We start from the raw sequence: 23,158 nt of genomic DNA, 5'->3' as shown, positions 1-23,158 counted from the left end.
AACAGTCAGTGTTCATTTCCCGCGTTAACGTATGATGTATTGTGTTTGTGCGGTACAATAAAAGTGATCATTCACAGTATAAAATCCACACAAGCATTTTCCTTTATGTTGTGAAATTACTCCTACGTAAGTGGTGACCCCGTAACTAAGCGGTGTGACAGTAGACAAGTTTCTTTAGATATTTTCCGCAACGTCTCGTATCGACATGTAGTCTGCACAGAACCTCTTCCATGAGATTGATGGCATCATCCAGAATATCAAGAAGGAGCTCGACATGATGCAGCAAAACCCTCAGTTCAGAGTGCCACGGATTCCTACATCTCAAACTGACTTCGTCCATGACGTTACGTGTTCAACCACGCCGTGTGTGCTGGCGGGTCCCGCGCTGCCGCCATAGGATATTGCCTCGCACAACCAGCCTGCAGGACACGCCGATATCAGACCAAATGTGCTCGCGTTTTCTTCACCTGCGTCGATGCCGCTCCCACAAGTTTCACACTTTCCGTTTGCCGGTTATCGTGGCCCACCCGCGTCGCGGTTACAAATTCGGCCCCCACCTTTTGCTCCCGAATGTCAGGAAATTTGGGTTGCTATTATGGAGAACATTTTCATGCACCAACAAATAGTCGACGATTTTGAACAGTTCACGCTAGTGATACGCAACCTAGACCAACGTGCGTTATCAGTGGTATCAGATATAATTATGCAATCCCCACCACAGCAAGCCTACGCCACCCTAAGGCGGCTTTAATTTTGCTTTGTACAAAACCTGTTGACCACACAGCTCCTGTGACAGGTCACCTTCAGACTTTTACCGACATTTACGTGCTATTGTGGACCCTTCCATGTTCTCAGACACATTACTTGTGCACATATGGCAACAGCAGTTACCTCCACAGGTGTGCTTAACCTTAAGCGAGTTGCTGCAAGTGGCCGATAGAGTGCACACCCTGTTCGACTCGCGTGCCACAGTGACCGCCGCCACAACCACCTTGGCCACCGACACCAGCCGAGCATGGCCGGAGCCAATTGACACGACGCCTCTAGCTTGTGCTGCCACGACCGCTCGACGAGCGCCAGATGTGACCGAATATTTCCGATCTCTCCGCGCTGCCATCGATCAGCTGACCACCCAGCTGCAGCGGCTAGAGCCACACGACGTTGCGGCATCTGACACACAAACGCGTCGTAGCCAGCCGACGCGCCCGCCGCGTCACATAAACAACGGCACCGGTTTTTTCTGGTTCCACCAGCATCTCGGCGTGCAAGCTACGAAGTGTAATGCGCCATGCTTGCACCCAAACGCATCCTGCAGCCTGCCTTAGGTGCAGCCGACCGTGACAACAAGCAACTGCACCTAAACTCACAGACACATGGAAGGAGAACACCCCCGTTTCAGCACGAGCCTACGTTATACGCATCGACTTCTCCCACATCTGTAAGGTACGCAGCTTCACAAGGACTTTTCGTTCCTGGTTGCTCTACAGGATGGATGTTCTTGGTTGACAACGGCTCAGATGTCAGCACTCTGCCTGTAAATTTCTTCCCTTCAGACAAGCGTGCTGAAGAGACCACTTTGAAAGCAGTCAACGATTCAGTCATCCACACATATGGACAGAAAACACTGGCTGTGGACATTGGGCTACCACAAAAATGCAACTGGACCTTCGTTATGGCCGATATCGACAAACCTATACTAGGTGCTGATTTCCTGGCAAAACATGCATTGTCCGTGGATTTACGCAAGTCACAACTCATCCATTCTGCCAATGGATGGGTTATTCCGGGAATACAAAAATGTCCAACCCCTCATGCATGCCAAAGGGTAGATAACCTCAGCACACCCACCTGGGAGGACACCATAGCGACATCAAAACAGTTGACGACACAACAACAGGATCCTGCTGTTTCAACCACAAAGGCGACACCCAAGCCACAACATGGAACAAGAAAGAGCAGGGCGAAGCATGAGACGGTGCACCAAATCCGTACAACTCCAGGCCCACCAGTCTCCTCACGTGTTCGCAAGCTTGCACCTGATTGTTTGCAGGAAACCAAGACCATTTTCAATGAGATGCTACAGGAAGGAACTATACAGCCATCCAACAGTCCGTGGTCCTCTCCTCTGCACCTCACCCATAAAAAGAATGGGTCATGGTGCCCGTGCGGTGACTATCGAGCTTTGAATGCCTAAACTGTTCCAGACAGATACTCTGTGCTACATATCGTCGCTAGGCAATGAAAACCTCGTAACTCAAATTAGTCAAATTTTACAGGACAAAAAAAAAAACTAATTATAGAAATCACATGGGGACCTGATTAGTCAAATGTAGTGGTTTCTGCTACACAATATGAATTTGGTCATTGGTACATAAGACTTTATTATGCACTTCAAATTGTCTGCTGGTTTTTGGAGTTACGAGGTTTTCACAGTTATTTTTTTGGTAGTGATGGAGATAAGAGGCATGTAATGAGTGCGCGGTTAAGAATTGAAATGAGTGAATGTTTAATTTGTTTTAAAAAATACTTACTTAAACTTTGCATTATTTGTGTATTATGAAACATCTGTAAGGATACAAGGACCAGCTTTAGTTGTTGCAAATGCGTAAACTTTACTGCTCTGATCTTTAGTGGTGAACTGTAGAGAGGGGGCACTGTAAATGAGCTGGGTATGTTTGACATCCTTCTTGGAAGTGGTTCCCATGTATCACTGAATTTCAGCTTATATTCCATTTTTCCGGAGGGATCATACTTGAGACACCGGACATCAGTCACTGTTGGATCCCCAATTTTGGATCCTGGCAGAATAGACAAATACAACAAGAGTTTATCATAGGACTTGAAAAACATGTGGTCCAAATAACTGACAACATGAGGTCTAGGACTTTGTCTTGCGGTAGTACAAACTTCTGTGTCTGTTTTTTTAACTTACTTTCTATGGTGGAGTGCATAGAATCACACTCCATTTGAGTGTGACCTTTCTCCAGAAATTTTGCACTATTATAATGCCTTTGGTGAGATGAGCCAGTGCATTACTCATGACTGAGTTTCGATTCTGTTACGTGCATCCGTTGCTATAGAAAATAGCTTCTGAATCATTTTGGACGTACGTCTCTATAAAATGCACGAGTATACTGGCAAATTCTGAAGCTGTTAGTCCACCTTCACTCTCGTGCCAAAGTTAACAATAACCATCGTTACTTTTTAAATCATAGATGGTAAATTTGTGGGCCATTAGTTTGCTTTTATAGTACAGTGCCGATGCTTTTAGTCTGGGAGAAAACAGAAGTGCTTGAAGGTCCATAGTAAACACTCTAGCTGGTCCTAATTTATCACTTTCATTGTCTGGGAGATTGCCTGTCTGGTGAGAACAACAAGAATCGCACTGGTCCTTTTTAGGCGAAAATAAGTTAAGATTATTTTCATCAAATACCTCGCAGAACTGTTTGTAAGCAGCTGGGATTTGTTCTCTTTTATTGCAAAATTCTATATATTCCCTATGTAGTTCTGATTTACTCTGCCAGTTAGGTTCCAAGTAGAGTTTTGTGGAAGAACGACGGCAGTAATTCGATTCCAGATTCGGCAACTCCGCAAAAAAATCTGATGCTGATTGTCATCCACCTGAAACTTTCATTGGTCTCTCCTGCATTTGAGGCCCTTCTGCAAGTGTTCTTCCTGGTGCAGTAGATGCCCATGTTTTGACACTTCATTCGCCTAAGCACAAAGTATTCAGAAACATAGTCTTTCAGACAGTTTTTCTCTGCCCTTCTATTACGAAATTGTAACATACTGTGTTAGAACGGTGAGATTTATTGGATTCTGAATTATTTATGCGTCTTTTAACTGGAACATAGTAGACATGGCGTCTAACAAAAATTTTTCTTTCACCCCAAGACATATCCTGCCAGAAATGATTAAATATTAGCTGTCTCTGCTCTTCTGTAATATCCTTGCAATTCCTGTTCCAATTTAAGGAAGAATGTTTACAAGTATATCGTGGTTTCATTTCCCTCCTACTTCTGCTCATTGTTGGTCTCTTTTTGCCAAATTCATCTTTTTGCATTCCTAAACAATCCTGTCCCCTCATACGTTTTTCTTTCTGCAAACTTTGAAGTGATTGATTGCTTTTCCTTTTACGGCTCTGCTTAGTACTTTTTACTCCCACATGAACTTCGTCATCGTCGTCTTCTGTGCTGTTGTTACTGCTATGGTCATTTTTGTTTTTATTTGGATCATGACACATCACTACTGCCACTGGATATATCATCCTCACTGCTGTGTTCGAAAAGACTTTCAAACTCAAAAGTAGAATTTGCCTCTGTAATGGCTTCTTTTTCCATATTATCTGTAGTGTAAACAATAATGTCATCAATAGTATTTAAATAATTTAATCTCCTCAACTTTCAAACAAGGATCTTACTTGAAGTTACAACAATATAAACTACGATTTACCCTCATTTTGTAGGTCTACTCTTTCTTTTGGTGCAGGACAAGGAGGAACCTGACTAGAATCTTCTTGCGGTGATTTTATATGATATGACTCATTGTCGGCTTGTTTCACAAGTTACTCTTTTTAAAAAATGATTCAAATGGCTCTGAGCACTATGCGACTTAACTTCTGAGGTCATCAGTCGTCTAGAACTTAGAACTAATTAAACCTAACTAACCTAAGGATATCACACACATCCACGCCCGAGGCAGGATTCGAACCTGCGAGCGTAGCGGTCGCCAGGCTCCAGACTGTAGCGCCTAGAACCGCACGGCCACTCCGGCAGGCTACTCTTTTTACCCACTGCTGAAAACAAAGTAGTTCCTGTAGAATGTATAGGATTCTGTTAAGTTCTAAAATTAAAACCTCGTATGTACGGAGTACAGTCTGCTTTACGCGTGATGAAAAAGTCGTAAATCAATATTGTATTTAACGAGGTCATTATTAATTCTGTATATTAAAATACGATACATAAATACCTAAAAATACTAACATGTACTTGTAGCAATAAAGCAGTGTTGGGTCTGTCAGTCAAAAAGGTTACTATCACATCAAAAAATGTTTTAATCTTGGAGCATGTGTTCACTCTGCACACTAACAATGGCGATTACCGGAGATGCGAGGTTTACAGCACAAACTACATATCGTTGGAGATGTGAGTGTTGCATTATTGCCGCTAGATGGTGACACCGTATAACTAGAAGAAAGAAGGTTTCAACAGGCTATGTGGCATAATTGTCTACATTTGGTAATGGAGTTAGGTGGATTTCATTGTCAGATGGAGTTACGAGGTTTTCATTGCCTAGCAACTATATATAGGATTTCACCCATTCACTGGCCGGGGCAACCATATTCAGTGTTTTGTATTGCCGTAAGGCTTATAATCAGATCCCAATGGCAGAGCAGGACATACCAAAGACTGCAGTGACAACCCCGTTGGGGTTCTTTGAATTTTTGGTGATGCCATTCGGGCTGAAAAATGCTGCCCAAACATGGCAACAGTTTCTAGACAGTGTGCTAAGAGGGCTGCCACATTGTTTCGCCTATTTAGATGATATTCTGGTGTTTTCGGGGAATGTTTCTGACCATCAGAAACACGTAAACGAGGTGCAAAGCTGGCAAAGCTGGCTTAGTGCTCATGGAATAACACTTAAAAAGGACAAGTGCGTGTTTGGGGAACCCGTGGTAACATTCCTGGGTTATAAAGTGTCAGCTCAGGGCATTTTCCCACTGCCAGAGAAGCTGGAGTTGTTGCGTACCCTACCACGGCCTCAAAACTACCACGACCTCCGACGATTCCTTGGGATGATAAATTTCTATCGTCGCCACCTCCCCGGAACAGCAGCAATCCAGACGCCACTGAACAATGCCTTGGCCGGACACAACAAAATTGGCAAGCACCCGCTCCTATGGTCACCCGAGATGGACTCTGCTTTCGAGGCACTGCAAAACAGCCTTCACAACGCAGTGGGGCTTGCACACCCTGCACCAGGAGCTCAACTAGTCCTAGTAGTGGACACAAGCCAAGTTTGCAATCGGTGCAGCACTGCACCAGAGAGTGCAGCCACTAAGTTTTTTCTCACAAAAACTACATATGAGTCAAACTCGTTGGAGTGCATACGACAGGGAATAAAAGTGTCGGGCACTTCTGCCCTTTCGTAGAGGGCAGGCAATTCACCATATACACCAACCATAAACCTCTCGTGGCAGCTTTCTACAAAATCAGCAATTCATGTTCCCCCCCACCAGGCCCACCATATAGTGTTTATATGCCATGGTGCCGACAACATTGTGGCAGACTATTTCTCACATATTAATGGGATAAGTCCAATGTTGGATTATTCTGAATTGGCAAGGGCACAGGCTTCAGATGCACAACTGCAGTCCTTGTTGGTGGACCTGCTCACTGGCCTACGTTTACAACTTGTGGATGCCCCCTGCAGCCCATTCAGGTATGGTGCGACACCTCCACGGTTAGACCACGCCCATACATCACCCCCCCCCCCCCCCAGTTCCGACGAAAGGTATTCAACAGCATTCACAACCTGGCACACCGGGGAACCAATGCCTCAGTGAAGTTAGTGACGAACCATTTTGTCTGACCTTCAATCACGAAAGATACATGGGAGTGGGCCCGCAGCTGCTATTCAGTGTCAATGTAGCAAAGTGGGATGCCATGTTCATGCTCCAGTAGGACAATTCCCAACCCCAACGACACATTTTGGGCATGTACACATTGACTTGGTTGGATGCCTCCCCCCTTCAGAAGGTTACAGTTACTTGTTTATGGCAGTGGATTGTTGCACACAGTGGGCAGACGCTACACCAGTCAGGGACATTTCTGCAGAGACTACTGCACGGGCATTCTTGGATACTTGGGTGGCTCGTTTTGGGTCCCCATTTTTTGTTACCACCGACCAAGGACGCCAGTTCGAGTCGACACTGTTCCAACAACTGTCAAGACTCTGTGGCCAGCAACGGTTTGGTGGAAAGGTGGCACCGGACTTTAAAGGCTGCCCTGATGTGCCACGAGGACTCATGGATGCAAGCGTTGCCATTGGTTTTGCTGGGGTTACGGACCGGATTAAAAACAGACATCAGTTGTTCCTCGGCAGAGTTGGTATATGGAGAACCATTCCTTGTTCCAGCAGAATTCCTTACACCAGTTCCTCTCCCAGGTAACACACAACTACCCCACCTCTTGCAACAAATGAGGAAGGAGGCAGAGATTTTACGTGCAGCCCCAACGTCTCAGCAAGACACACATCCAGTGTTCATACACAAGTCCCACGATACTTGTTCCCACATCGTGTTCCGCACAGACCTGGTATGTCATTCGTTACAGCCGCTGTACACTGGACCATACCAAGTGCTAGGACAGGACACACACACACACACACACACAGAATGGATATCCTCCTCCAGGGAAAGTCGACCGAGGTTTCCATTGAGCAGGTAAAACCCGCTTGGACAATGACAGCCCCGACTGCAGTCTCACAGACAACTTCAGACACAACTTGCAACGACCCCAAACCTTCCGCAGAGCCAGATAGCTGTGACCCACCGGAGCTCAACACCAGGGGACCTAATGCAGCAGCGGAATCATCAAGCATCACCCACACCCGCACTATCCGCAGGTGAAGTTTAAGTACCCCACCACCATACCAGGTGCTCCGCACTTCAGGGCAGGGGGGGGGGGGGGGGGAGGAGGTGGGGAGGGGGCTTTGTGGGAGTGACAAGTTGATAGTCGACAGGACACTGAAACATTCTCTTTGCGAGCAAGGTTCTTTGGAGGAAACAACCAGTGCTCGTTTCCCGCGTTAACGTATGATGTATTGTGTTTGTGCGGTACAATAAAAGTGATCATTCACAGTATAAAATCCACACAAGCGTCTTCCTTTATGTACTGAAATTACTCCTACAACGTATTTAAATGAAAGAAAAACAAAATGTTAGTGATATAGGAGAGCACATATAAACATTGTCATGTGTGGGTTATTAGGAAATCAATTAATGAAGGAATAAAATAACTTGTTGCAGAAGGGTGTGTTGTAGTGCTAGATGTGCTAACAAAATGATATAACTAGTATGTGGGAACTTGTAATGAGATGAAATGCTAATCACTGGAGGGTGTGTTTCTGGGATGAAAACTGAATAATGAATTTTGAACCAGTGATGAAAAACTCACAGGATGTGACTATTAAAATAAACTGAGTAGTGCAGTGGGAATACAGAATGGGTCTACTAATATTGACATAATTAAACACAATTGTGAGAAAGTAAGAATAAAAAAAAAGTAATATGGAAAGTTTTGTAAATAATTTTATGATTTTGGATAAAATTTCTTTCTGTGTTGGGTGAAATAATTCATAATGAATATTTTGAGAGGCAATGTGGCCTACCTACAAAACGTGTCACTCTATATAAACAGAGGAAAGAAACAGGTATAAACAATGATAACTATATTATGTTGCAAATTTTGTAAGTAAGTGATTTGTGCTAGCTTTAAAATTTTGTGAGACATTTTGCAAAACCAGTATAAAATAAATATGTAGAATTAGTTAAGTAAGTCTAGAAATGCTATCACTAGCACCTAATTTGCTAAATTCATTTATTTGTTCTTACTTTGAGAAGCAGTAATTTCAATTTTGTGAAAGTTGCATGCACCAGGTAAAGAAAAATCCTTTGTTAATTAACATTCAATATGGAGAGTAATTAAAATATAGTTGAAGATATAATTTGTTATGAAAGGAAAAATAATAACTTTAGAAAAAGTATATGTACTAATAGTTATCTATCAGGAATGTGGTGAGTAAAATAGTAGTCTTAGACCAAACTATGTTTGCAGGCAAATCACCATCAAAATGAAGCCTGGACTGTGTTTTAAATGAAAGTAAAGTGTTATGGATGACACAAAAATAAGATGCCATGACAATGTGAAATGAAATGATTGAAACTGATGAGTTTCAGTCAGGTAGGAATAGATTTTCCATCGTATATGGACGCTTTGTTTATGTGAAATCCAGTAAATAATTTGCATTGTTCTGATGAGTTTTTGTAAAACAATAGGCCAGGTTAGAATGTACAATATTATGAAAAGGATAGCGGCCGCTCACCATATAAGAGAGATGCTGAGTTCAGAGAGGAACAACAAAGAGACTCAGAAAATGAGTTTTAATCCAGCAAGGCCCTCTTTGGAGATAGAATTTACACACACACACACACACACACACACACACACACACACACACTCAGATGACCTGGCTGCTGAGGCCACACTGCAAGCAGTAGCGCATGATGGGAGATGGAACCAGGTTGTGGGGGTAAGGATGAGGCAGGGGCAGGGAGGGGGAGGGATGTCTTACCCACTATTCTTCCCACCCCTCCCACAGTGGTATTCTGCTGTCCATCACATCTACACAATATCCTTGTCCATCCTTGTACAACTTCTGCTTTAATCCCCTTGCCTCATGGGTCATATTCCTGAAATAGACCTAGATTCAAGACCTGTCCCAACATCCTCCCACCAACACCTACTCCATTCCGGTCACAATCATCGCCTATCCCATCAAAGGCAGGACTACCTGTGAAACCAGTTGTGATCTACAAGCTAAGCTAAAACCATTGTGCTGAATTCTGCATGGGCATGACAACCAAAAAGCTGACTGTCTGCATGATGGGCACCGACAAACTGTGGCCAAGAAAAAGCTGGACCACCCTATTGCTGAGATGCTGCCCAATGCAGTGTTCTTAACTTTAGTGAGTGCTTCACAGCCAATGCAATCTGGATCCTTCCCACCAGCACCAGCATTTCTGAATTGTGCATGTGGGAACTCTCCCTGCAATATATCCTACATTCCCATAACTTCCTCTTTTCCCAGTCCAACATTACACAGTCTGTTTTTACCCCTCTCGTTTTCTGCTAAATCTTCCTGGCTCTCTGTCCAACTTCCCGACTGCACCTAGCTGCCCTACACTCTCTCCAGCTTGTCCCTGTATGCTCCCATAAGCAGCTCTTTACTGTCCCTCACCTTTGCTATCCCTTTCCCTCCCCACCCTAGCCACCTCCTTACCCCCACCACCTGGATGCATCTCCCATTTCTAACGAAGGCCTTGTTGGCTGAAAGCTCATTTTCTGACAGTCTTTTTCTTGTACCTACCTGCTACTCAGAATCCCTGCAATATGGTGAGTAGCAATTATCTTTTTCATAATATTGTACATTTCATCCTGAATTTTCAGTTGTTGAATAGGCTATGTTAGTTTTAGAACTGCCAAATCCAGAGTAAGAATTATGTATTGTAGTTTATTATGTTTGAAAAATAGTCACAGTGAAGTTGTTGTTGTTGTGTCTTCAGTCCTGAGACTGGTTTGATGCAGCTCTCCATGCTAATCTATCCTGTGCAAGCTTCTTCATCTCCCAGTACCTACTGCAACCTACATTCTTCTGAATCTGCTTAGTGTATTCATCTCTTGGTCTCCCTCTACGATTTTTACCCTCTACGCTGCCCTCCAATACTAAATTGGTGATCCCTTGATGCCTCAGGACATGTCCTACCAACCGATCCCTTCTTCTAGTCAAGTTGTGCCACAAACTTCTCTTCTCCCCATTCCTATTCAATACCTCCTCATTAATTACGTGATCTACCCACCTAATCTTCAACATTCTTCTGTAGCACCACATTTCAAAGGCTTCTATTCTCTTCTTGTCCAAACTATTTTTCATCCATGTTTCACTTCCATACATGGCTACACTCCATACAAATGCTTTCAAAAACGACTTCCTGACACTTAAATCTATACTCGATGTTAACAAATTTCTCTTCTTCAGAAACGCTTTCCTTGCCATTGCCAGTCTACATTTTATATCCTCTCTACTTCGACCATCATCAGTTATTTTGCTCCCCAAATAGCAAAACTCCTTTACTACTTTGAGTGTCTCATTTCCTAATCTAATTGTATAATTATTAAAAAAAATTTTTGAGGAGGCAACAGAACTACAGGCAATTTCCTTCCCTATATTTATTAAATTAGTAAAAATGTAAATCTCATGTGACTAGGGCCTCCCGTTGGGTAGACTGTTCACTGCGTGCAAGTCTTTCGATTTGACGCCACTTTGGTGACTTGTGCATTGATGCGGATGAAATGATGATGTTTATGACAAAACATCACCCAGTCCCTGAGTGGAGAAAATCTCCGACCCAGCCAGGAATCGAACCCAGGCCCTTAGGACTGACATTCTGTCTCGCTGACCACTCCGCTACCAGGGACGGACATTAAATTAGTGCTATTGCTCTATCTCAAACGACTTCAACAGTGAAGGAACATTAAAGTCTGACTTACTGCACTCATTTGTTGAGGTTGTTCCTCATTCATGATTTCTATCTAATTATTATTTTATGTAAATTATAATTTTGACATGAAATATTTATTTGGAGTTGACTACAGTTTGATGCATTAATGTTGATGCTGAAAGTGATGGAAATTAAAGACATGAGTTTTTACAGTAAACCATGATCCAAGCAGATGTACTTGTCGGTGTTAAACTATTTTCATTAACTAAAGTAACAAAAGAAAATCTATTACATAATAATAATAATAATAATAATAAATACTACGAACTACAATATTTGCTATAGAGAGTATGATACTAGACCGTCCAGTCACATAAATGTGACTAATGCCTATGTTCAACACCAGCATGCAGAAACCACTCAAAGATGGCAGGTGGCAGCACTAGCATTGGAGGGTATGAAAAATGTGCTGGATGGGATGCAGGAAATAGTGCATTTGTTGTGGGTAATGGAGATAGAGTCATTTGTCTGATGTCCAACAGGACATGATCATTGGCTTTAAGGCCAAGGATGGAAGCATTTCTGGAAGGCTATGTCTGTAAACTGTTTGTACACCACAGTCGTTAAAGTATACCGTGCATGACAAAATTGTGCAATCCAAAACCGGCACTGAGGCAACTGTGGTGCACCTTCAGCCATAGGTGACAGGCTGTGGAGATGTTTACAGGAAAATAGACATGCAACTATTGAGCACCTGGCTGCTCAGATGAACCAAGTGGCTACCAACAGTGTCTCCTCAATGACTGTTAAGTGAAAGTTGCTGTGTATGGGCTTTCGCAAAAGGTGCCTGGTTCAAACAATCTATGCTGACTGCTGTTCATTGGTGATGAGGCTGGAATTTGCGTGCCAATACCACCACAACTTAATGTCTACTGAGTGATGACAGGTGGCCTTTTCAGATGACAGATGGCTTTTGGCATGTACAGTGACAAATGTCTGAAAGCAAACACCCTGTGACAGTCATAGGAACAGTCCAGGCCAGAAGTGTTAGGGTCCAGGGAACGTTTTTGTGACATTTCCTGGGATGAGTTTACCATACTTCCCTGGCCACCAGACTCCCTAGGTATAAAACTTCACCCAGGCTGTTCATGCCATGGATCCTCAGCCAAGAAACCTAGTGCAGCTTTCCATAGCACTGGAGTTGAGGTGTACTTACCACAAAATAACTGTCTCACAACAGTCCACATGGCAAAAGGTGATTATTAAGGCCTTTGAGAGGTGGTCATATTAATGTGACTGGACAGTGTAATTGCTCACATGAATTTACATTGTTTTCAAAATTATGCTTCAGTCTAGTGAAGAAATTACATCTTTAATATTTAAAAAAGAGTTTGTAGGTTTAGAATGTATCTGTGTCTGCAAGGTAACATTAACCTTTTGGAAAACCTTATTACTGTTGTTGTTGTGGTCCTCATTCTTGAAGACTAGTTTGATACAGCTCTCCACGTTAGTCTGTCCCATGCAAGCCTCTTTATCTCTGCACTGCTACAGCAAGCAGCATCCATTTGGACTTGTTTACTGTAGTCATATCTTGGTCTCCCTTTAAAACTGTTCACTCCCCTCCAACCCCCCATCCAATCCCTATTTACCTACATTACAAAATTAACAACTCTTTGATGTGTCAATATGTCCTGTCAATCAGTCCCTTCTATGGAAGTTGGGTCATAAATTTCTTTACATTTTTGTTTTTAAGATGCTTACAAAATGCATGCTGTATTATAAATTAGGTAAGAATATATCCACTTATAGAAGTACAGCATCAACTGTATTTGGAAATTGTGCATCTCACTGTCCTTAGCACTGTTCCTGATAGAGATATGATTTTTATAAGATTTAAATGAGTTCATTAGCAACTTGTACCTGCATGCTGGATATTTCATACCGGTACATCTTCAATGGTTAAGTTAGCACCCCAGCTACTGAAAGATGACACACTTTTTCATGCCTAATATAAAACGTAAAAGAAGAATGCTCTAAACTTAATGTGCATGTGTTTGAATTTGCTATTGTTGTGTTGGCAGAAGAGCCAACATCGTGTTACTAGAGGAGGCCGAAATGCACGCGTTTTAGCTCACGCAGGCTGGCATGAGGAGGGAAGGACTCTACGGACGTGAGGTCTGGAACATGACAAGGAATTAGAATTCAGAAAGCGGACGTAATTAGTTGATACTTAACTTTAATCCATTAATGATGAATGTCGCTCTTGACGGTACATGATTCACAATATTATCTGTTCAGAATAGTAACTGAATATGGCACCTTGCTAGGTCGTAGCAATTGACGTAGCTAAAGGCTATGTTAAACTGTCGTCTCGGCAAATGAGAGCGTATGTAGACAGTGAACCATCGCTAGCACAGTCGGCTGTACAACTGAGGCGAGTGTTAGGGAGTCTCTCTCGACTAGAGCTGCCATGTGGTGGCGCTCGGTCTGCAATCACTGATAGTGGCGACACACGGGTCCGACGTATACTAACGGACCGTGGCCGATTTAAAGGCTACCACCTAGCAAGTGTGGAGTCTGGCGGTGACACCACAGCTATCATGAACAGAGTTAGAAACAATTTTATCCTTACATTTTAAATATGGTATTCATTGATATTAATATGCACCACCCATCATTGGTGTATAACAATACTTTACACTGTTAATTTTTAAAAAAGAGACAATATAGCTTTGTAATAATATTATATAAGCTCTTTGAACTAACCTCCATTGGTGTACTTTGAGCACAGAGGCCAGTGAAACCAACAATATCACTGAAATAAATTGTAACAGTTTCAAACTGTTCTGGCTGCACGACTTCTCCAGCCATGAGCTGTTCTGCTACAGGTCTGGAACAAAGAACAGACAAAAATCACTCATAGTTCTATAGTTACTAGTTTCAAAACATTTTAGCTTAACTGTAAACTCCAAAGAGAGGAAGATACTTATAGTATTTATAAAAAAATATTACTAAAATAAAATAATATAAAATCATGATTATTCTTATAAATGAAGGGAGAAAATGTTCTTGATGTCAACTGTACAACTTATAACTTCAACAAAATTATAAATCTAAGGCAACCAAAGGAGTAACTGAAACCCCAAGAAAATGTTTCATGAAATACAAGTTTGCCTTTAGTATGCAAGAGCAAAACAAATTAAAGTGAATTATTTTGTTGGGACTTAATTTTGCCAGCACATATATCACTACAGACATGTCATTTGCATAGGTTAGTCAAGAATGAAATTATTTAACAAGATTATACATGAATGCAAGAGCAAACATTCATCTAGAGAAAAATTAAAAACTGAATAATTCTCTGACAGAATAAATCTGAGAAAGTAGTACACCATAGTTTTGTTTTAACCAATTTTAATTCAAAGATATAGGTTTACATCATGAAATTGTGTACACATTTAACATTTCAACAAAAATATGCTTGCCTATGAAATACTGTTGATGTCCAAGTCAGGGAAGGAAATAATTCATAAGAATTTGAGCAATGTTACACATTGGTGCCATTCAGTGTTTAGATGAATTTTGCTGGATTAACTGAAGCCTCCAATACCACTTCGTCTACTCACAACCAGTCACCTTTCAAACTAACCTAGAACTTGGAGTTGCTACAGGCCAGTATATCAACGCATCTAGTATTCTGTATGCACATGTGTAGACTTCACAACCACAACCAATTTGTCACCTTACAACCTAACCCTGAGCTTTGGTTACACTACAGATCATTTTGTCTACACAACCTACATCCCAAAACTTAATATAGACACAAAAAAATATTGTCAGTCTTTCTTCACATTTGTGCACCTATGATGTAACACGCTACATCATCATTACATCTACATCCATACTCCACAAGCCACCCGACGGTGTGTGGCGGAGGGCACTTTGAGTACCTCCATCTGTTCTCCCTTCTATTCCAGTCTCGTATTGTACGTGGAAAGAAAGATTGTCGGTATGCCTCTGTGTGGGCCCTAATCTCTCTGATTTTATCCTCATGGTGTCTTCGCGAGATACACATAGGAGGGAACAATATACTGCTTGACTCCTCGGTGAAGGTATGTTCTCGAAACTTCAACAAAAGCTGCCTGCTGGTGTCTGTAGGTTCAGTTGATTCAATTTGTACAATGACACACAATTTGTACTGAGTGTATTGGATCACTGACATACTCAGTTCTCTTTTCAACAGGAAGTTCTGAGGCTCAAAGACAAAAACCAAATCATTTGCACCTTTTACACTGGAAAAAATAATAAAAGACCTGAAAGAAGCATAGTTTATTTCTGTAATGATAGATGCCTCCTGCCACATGCATTTCACTTTGGTTCCTTTAGCATTTTGGTTTTGTCATCCAGATCAGGGTCAGCTATTGCATTTGAAATTGCATGCATGCACAAGATGCTGCATACTTGTGATCCTTGCTTTGCTTGGCCCTTCTCAGAAGTTCTTGGTACACAACATGGTTTCATTTACCAGTGAGGTGTAGTATAAAGGACACTGGTCTAGTGGCTATTTGTATGAAAAGAGGTAGTCTTATGATCTACTGTCGCACTTCATTAAAAATGAATGGGAATTACTGAAAAGAAGGATGAGAATTATCAGTATCTATTTTACAGTGCATAATCAACACAGGTTCCACAAGTTTGCTATGAAACGACAGTATAACACCATGCAGAAAGAATGTAAAGATTTAGTTGATGATGAAAGAACAAAAAATTTAAAAGAATTAACATGATTTGTATGGGATTCATTGTTCTCTCCGTCAAGGAGCATTTTGTGATAAATTTGCAAGCATGGAGCACGTGATGAAACTGGTGGTACAAACAGTTAATTTTCTGAAGTCTCAGACATGATTCCGCAATCAATTGTAATATTTTTTGGTAGAACTGATTAAAGAGTATAGCGACTATAAGAGTCAAACCCTAGAACTTTTATCAATATAAATCTCACTATTGTTGGGTTTCTGAAGAAAAAAGGAAAGCATAAATGAGAATTACAACATCTGGAATGAAGTGCAGAACTCACATTTTAGTTGGATTTGACTGCACACAGCCCACAGCAATGTGTTGCAGGATGAGAACCCATTTATTTCTGATTTGATGGTGATGCATTTAAAAAATGCATTGTGGAAGTGAAAAACTCTGACAAGAAGCACCAGCCATTTTCCTAAGCTCAATGGTGTTAAAGAAAATGTGAATTCATCATGGTGTTGAAAAAATTACAGGGATTGTTTTCTAAATGTGTTGAGGAGACTGCCAGTCTTGCATATGTTTTCGAGAGCATTTTCTGACTCAGTTGAATGCGTCCCTGTGCGCATGCAGGTGGAACTGACTGATATGCAATGTAATTCAAACTTAAAAGACAAATTATTTATGTGAAAACTGTCCAGGAGTTCAATGTTGGTTTCCTGAAGCAGAGTTTCCATGTGTCGATAAAGAGCCTGTAAACATGATGCAATATTTTGGTCAAAATTTGTGCATGAAAGGCTGTCTTTGATTATGAAATTACGTGGCAACATAAGTGATGAACTTCAGCGAAGTTGTCTGCATCTGTTTGTTTGCTAACAGTTTGTGCCAGGTAAAAATTTTATTGTGTTCAGCATGTGAAAAATAATTAAATAATACTAAATATTTGTGTTCTTTGTTGTCTGTATTGTCCAAAGTAGTGCAGACTGATCACCCAATTCTATACAGCTCATAATTGGTAACAGAACATGTTGAAAAAATAAAATCATCCTGTGAGTTCACTGAAGAAGAATAGAAGGAAGCTCATACTGAAACTAGATGACTCTCTCATCTATTACCTGTTGAAAGAGTTCCTGATTTTTCTTTTTCTTTGACAAGTGTCAGACAACTCTAAGGAGTTTTTTTTTTTTTTTTCAAAAATCTGCTCTCAATCATCTTTCAATTCCTTTAAGCCTCTTGAGTACTTTCCCCATCAGTGTTCTGTACATTGTAAAACAAAATATAACTATAACTGAAGATAAATATGTTGCTCGATAAATTAGCAGGCAGATAATAGAAAAAAATTTTGACAGTAAAACAGCAGTGAAAGTGTGGAAAGTGTGGAGGCTAATGACATTGTATTAGTTTAGCAATGTCACCACAGTTTTCTATGATACTGTGTTGGATAAATTTGTGAGTGATCTGAACTATTTCTGGAAAATCTTCAGCACATGGTGCAGACTACTGCAAATAAAACCATCAGATAGATTAATTTACAAAAACCGTCTAGTTTTGTAAATCCTAGTGTCTTGAAACTGAGGGAGAACTGTTTGATAAGTAAACACTGTGAAGGTACATGGCTGGACTGGAATATGAAATCAAATGTTAAGGGTCAGTGACAAATGGCAGGAAATTTTTACTCATTTTCACGATGGGTGACTGTGTCTAATATATATCAGAAGCTTGGTTCAGTTTTCACTAGCTGTTCCAGGTGCTAATGCATGTGTCAAAGTAGTGTTTTCAGTTACTAAAACTTTGTGGATAGATGGAAAACTATTCAAATAATACTGAGTCAGCATCACCACTTCAAAGCAAAATGTGCAAAATTTGTGTTTATATTCATCCACATTGTATATGCAATACTGTTGTTGACATCTCATCAGTGGTATGGTAAAGTACGTGAAAATAAATTTTCATTAAGTGTATATTGATAGTAATTGTATCAAGTCATGATTTGTTACTCATTTGTCCTGAATTTTCGAATGCTATTTTGCAAATGGTCCTGAATTTGGTTGAAAATACACGGTGTATCAAACAGAATCATCCAATTTAAAAAATCATAATGATTATGTAATTTATCTAAAAAGAAAGATGATGAGACTTACCAAACAAAAGCGCTGGCAGGTCGATAGACACACAAACAAACACAAATATACACACAAAATTCAAGCTTTCGCAACAAACTGTTGCCTCATCAGGAAAGAGGGAAGGAGAGGGAAAGACGAAAGGATGTGGGTTTTAAGGGAGAGGGTAAGGAGTCATTCCAATCCCGGGAGCGGAAAGACTTACCTTAGGGGGAAAAAGGGACAGGTATACACTCGCACACACACACATATCCATCCACACATACAGAGACAAGCAGACATATTTAAAGACATATTTAAAGACTTTAAATATGTCTGCTTGTGTCTGTATGTGTGGATGGATATGTGTGTGTGTGCGAGTGTATACCTGTCCCTTTTTCCCCCTAAGGTAAGTCTTTCCGCTCCCGGGATTGGAATGACTCCTTACCCTCTCCCTTAAAACCCACATCCTTTCGTCTTTCCCTCTCCTTCCCTCTTTCCTGATGAGGCAACAGTTTGTTGCGAAAGCTTGAATTTTGTGTGTATATTTGTGTTTGTTTGTGTGTCTATCGACCTGCCAGCGCTTTTGTTTGGTAAGTCTCATCATCTTTCTTTTTAGATATATTTTTTCCACGTGGAATGTTTCCCTCTGTTATATTCATCTGATTATGTAATTTGAGATACTGTCGGAAAGAGCAAGCCCTTGAGTTTTACATGGTTCCTGCTAGGTAGCAGCAGTGAGTGCCTACTTCAGTTCTTGTAAAAATGGTGTTGGGACAACAGGAAGTGTGTTGTGTTCTACATTTCATGCAGCGTGTGTCAGTAATAACTGTTCCGTGTGACTTTCATAGTAGGTATGGTGCGGATCCTCCTACAGCACAGAGCATTAGACATGGTGTGAACATGAACAGACTGTTTGTTTGAAAGCAAATCACCAGGCCATCCCTAAGTACTGATACAGACGTCGAATGCATCCACCATAGTTTCACAACGAGTCCACAGAAATCTGTCCACCATGCAGCTTGACAGTTCACCATGCCCCCGATGTCCATCTGGCATGTGTTGTAAGATGTTTACATATGAAAGCATACAAAATTCAGCTACTGCAAACTCTTCATGAAGATGACAAACTACAATGTGTGGGGTTCTGTAATTTCGTTCATGGCAATATGGTGGATGACAGTTTTCTTCCACACTTGGTGTTTAGTGACAAGGCAACATTCCATTTAAATGGAAAGGTAAACCATCATAATGTGAGAATATGAGGTACAGAAGTTGCACAACATGAGAGGGACTCTCCAAAATTTAATGAGTTTCGTGGGAAGAGGTGTATGGTCTATTTTTCTACGTTTATTAGTTTCAAAAATATAGATGTGCCAAACTGGATGATTCTTTTAGATATGGCATAAACACATAACAGTTGAAAGTACACAATACCAGAAACAAAAAAAGTCTTAGTAAACTTAGGGTAAAAAATGCATACTTAAGAGCTACATGCAATTTTTTGACTTCGATACTGTGAAGCAAATCTCTTCTACTGCAAGCTCTTTGCTTTCCATGTTTTGAGAAAAGGTATTGGGGACAAAAGACAAGAAAAAAAGGTCCACTAAACATTTGCTCTAAAATGCATACCTTAAGAGCTACGAGCACGTCCTCATCTTCGCTACACAACTCTTCTAATGTTCAATTGCTCATAACTTTTAAATTATGCATTTCAGAGCAAAAGTTTACACGATATTTTTTTCTTGTTTTGGTCCATACTAATACTTCCCAAAATGTAGAAATCAAAGAGCTTGAAGTAGAAGGAATTTGCTTCACAGTATCGAAGATGAAAAATTCCTCGTAGCTCTTAAGGTATGGATTTTTGACCCTATGTTTACTCAGACTTTTTTGCTTCTAGTATTGTGTACTTTCAACTGTATGTGTTTACGTCATTAATTATGATACACCCTGTATATTTGAACCCTAGAGGTACAATTACTTTGAGAGTTGTCTACAGAACTTTGCAGTCAACAGAATTGTTTATGAAATAGGCTGTGATTATTGTGCAGTGGCATGGTACAACTTGAACAGAGTGGATACTCAGAGCAAAGCAGCACTGGAGAAACAGTCCAGTGCTGATCAATGTGCATGATTACCGTATTTACTCGAATCTAAGCCGCACTTTTTTTCCGGTTTTTGTAATCCAAAAAACCGCCTGCGGCTTAGAATCAAGTGCAAAGTAAGCGGAAGTTCTGGAAAATGTTGGTAGGTGCTGCCACAACTAACTTCTGTCATCTAATATATGTAGCGCTACACAGGCGCAAAGATAAATACTGGCACCAAAACCTCTGCGTCAGTAAATAAATTAAAAAAAAAAAAAAAAAAAGGTGGAAGACGAGCTTTTTTCTCCGCCCCGAGGTTCGACCACTGCATTTTCATACATTACCCAATGAAGTAAATACAAATTCTGTATTGTTCATCTTTGAATGTAGCAGCATTTCAATGTACTACAAAAATCCAACTGGCAAGACTGTTTGGGATGTTTGTCAATACGGCCAACTCTATGTTCTGAATTTTTTCCTACCTGTCAGAAGAGATGGTTGCTAATAGGAACTTTTATGAATTGTGAATCACATGCAATATTCTCTTCACCATAAGAATAATACGAATATAAACATTTTGCAATGTATTCTTTCGTGTTTGCTGCTATCTCATTTAAATCCTGTCTGCCTAATAAACTACGAAACTACAGTGAGACAACAGCAAATGCGGAAGAATATACATATCATGTCATGTTTATATTCATATTATTCTTATGCCTAATAGTGGTAAAGTCAGAAATGAAGCACAGCAATTGAATAGATTTTTAAATCTAAGTTGACTCTAATTTCTGTGCAGAATGTAATGTACTAGAGAGGCGTCTGCAAAGATTTTCAAACGGAGAAAAATTTTCGCTAAACTCTCGTTCAGAACATCTATCATACGCAGTCTATTATTTGGTTCTTGTTGATCATTATCAAAGAAAGCAGCAGTGTAAGTAACAAGAAATAGCAGTCTCTTGCCATTGTTTCGATAATGAGATGATTTTAAAAAAAAATATTTATTTATAAGCGGCGGTATCGTGCACAAAAGCAAGCCAAGCCGTGAGCGGTGACAGGCCGTAAACACTAATTATTACAATGCGACAAACAATGCATGACACAGTACAGTAATGCATTTTCAGCTTAGAGTGACATAAACACCTATAACAAAGAGAGCGGCACTTATCAGATTAAAGAAAAATAAGCAATCAATTCAAACCACATGAAGCATGTGAAAAAGGAAGGGTACCCGTATAAATACGGACGGAGCACCTGACACTTAGCAATGGCTACGTGGTAAAGCTTAACTGCTAAGCTTACGACTCGAACCAAACTACTGTAGCTGTATCATCATTCATTCGACATAAATTGTGTCTCGTGTTACAATGGACCAACTTTGTTTTGATTTGGAGGTGCGGCCTAAAACTTTTCTCTCCTCTTGAATTTCGAGTCTCAAATTTCAGGTGCGGCTTAGATTTGGGGATTTTTTTTTCCTTGATTTCGAGTCTCATTTTTCAGGTGTGGCTTAGATTCGAGTAAATACGGTATACTGGCACTGCAAACAGAGGAGCGTGGAGCAGTGACAGACAGAACAGCACTGATTGAATGAAACAGGTTTGTTCCTTAGCATTGTGACCAGAGCATCCAAGTAACTCTGGCTGTGTTTGAGCAATGTCAGCAGCATTCAGATGTTGCTGAAGATAGCAGCACCATGTGTGCCTTGTACTGTTGAGAAAATGGCATCAGTGGTCACTTCGATAGCAGCTGTTTTTATTTTGCTTCCTTTATGGGACCAGTGATATGACAATGAGTACAGTAGATTCATTTTGTACAAGTTATGGGACAAGGTGCCAGAAGAATTACAGACAACAAGTAAATACAGAAAACATTTCTGCAATTTATTATTTCAGGTATGAAAACAAGAGGCAATATTAATATTGAAAGTAGTACAGCAGAGAAATACACGAGGAAACATATTTTGCGAGAAAAAGTTTGTAAATTGTCTCTTATTTGGACAGCTTCATCTGAAGCTCTGTTGAAGTTTCAGCCTATTTGATAAAGAGCCTTGCACAGAATGCTCAGTTTCTACTGCAGGTTGCTCATCAAGGCACAGGTAGCCTTCTAGGTAATGACAGTTGTGCAGAATACTTGTACATTCACATTGCCAGCATAGTGTGATGAAGTTTCTATTGGCTTCCAGAGTATTCCTCACTTAGTGATCATTTTCCCAAAAGGACATTCAACTACTTCTCAAACTCTGGAAGGGCATCTTCTGAAATATTGTTTCTCTGTGTCTAAAACCTGTTGACTCTAAGGTTTGACAAAATGCCTTAATAATGGATGCACCTCATCTCCAATGAACACACAAGGCAGAATAAATGATGTCTGTGATAGTGGAGAGTCTGGCAGTATAATTGCCCCCTTTCTTCTTCATCAGTGATTGACAGCACAAGGAAAAGAACATCACGTAAGAGGCAGTCATTAGTTGGGGTTAAAAATAAATTGATTGATATCAAGGAGAAAAAAAGTGATTGATATCAAGGAGAAAAACGTGAAACTTCTGACTGAAAGAGGAAAGACAGGTCAATAAAACTGATATTTTGACAGTCTCCTACCAGATGGCAGGAAAGACAGATGACAGGAAAGTAATATTGATTATGGAAATTCAGCGTCTTTGGGTTGAACTCATTAATGTAAATATGTAACAAAGATAAAGAAACAAAAATACTTTTAAAATGAAAAATTATTTTCTACAATTTCCTTTGAAAGCAAACTCCCAAAAATGACAAAATTTGAAAATAAAAAAAATACTTTAATCCATTTTTGACATACAGAGATTCAAAGTCACTCTACATGTACATGTAAAATATGCACATAAAATCAGGCATCAGGTGAAATCTAAATAATAAATAAAAATGGTATATTCTCTATGCACTAATCTAGAAATGCCACATTCTTGTTTTCAAAAATGTTTA

At 40.4% G+C, this 23,158-nt stretch overlaps 1 protein-coding gene across 1 annotated transcript in view; it reads right to left on the bottom strand.

The window, feature by feature from the left end:
- LOC126260277 (atrial natriuretic peptide receptor 1-like) overlaps window positions 1-23,158 on the bottom strand; it is a 350,450-nt gene that overhangs the window by 140,086 nt on the left and 187,206 nt on the right. Inside the window, exon 7 of the mRNA XM_049957603.1 lies at window positions 14,048-14,171. Within this exon, the coding sequence (XP_049813560.1) occupies window positions 14,048-14,171 (124 nt within the window). The remainder of the gene's footprint in view (window positions 1-14,047; window positions 14,172-23,158) is intronic.

Source organism: Schistocerca nitens, chromosome 5 (assembly GCF_023898315.1).
Source record: "Schistocerca nitens isolate TAMUIC-IGC-003100 chromosome 5, iqSchNite1.1, whole genome shotgun sequence".
Classification (NCBI taxonomy): Eukaryota; Metazoa; Arthropoda; class Insecta; order Orthoptera; family Acrididae; genus Schistocerca; species Schistocerca nitens.
This window is presented reverse-complemented; position numbering and strand designations above follow the sequence as displayed.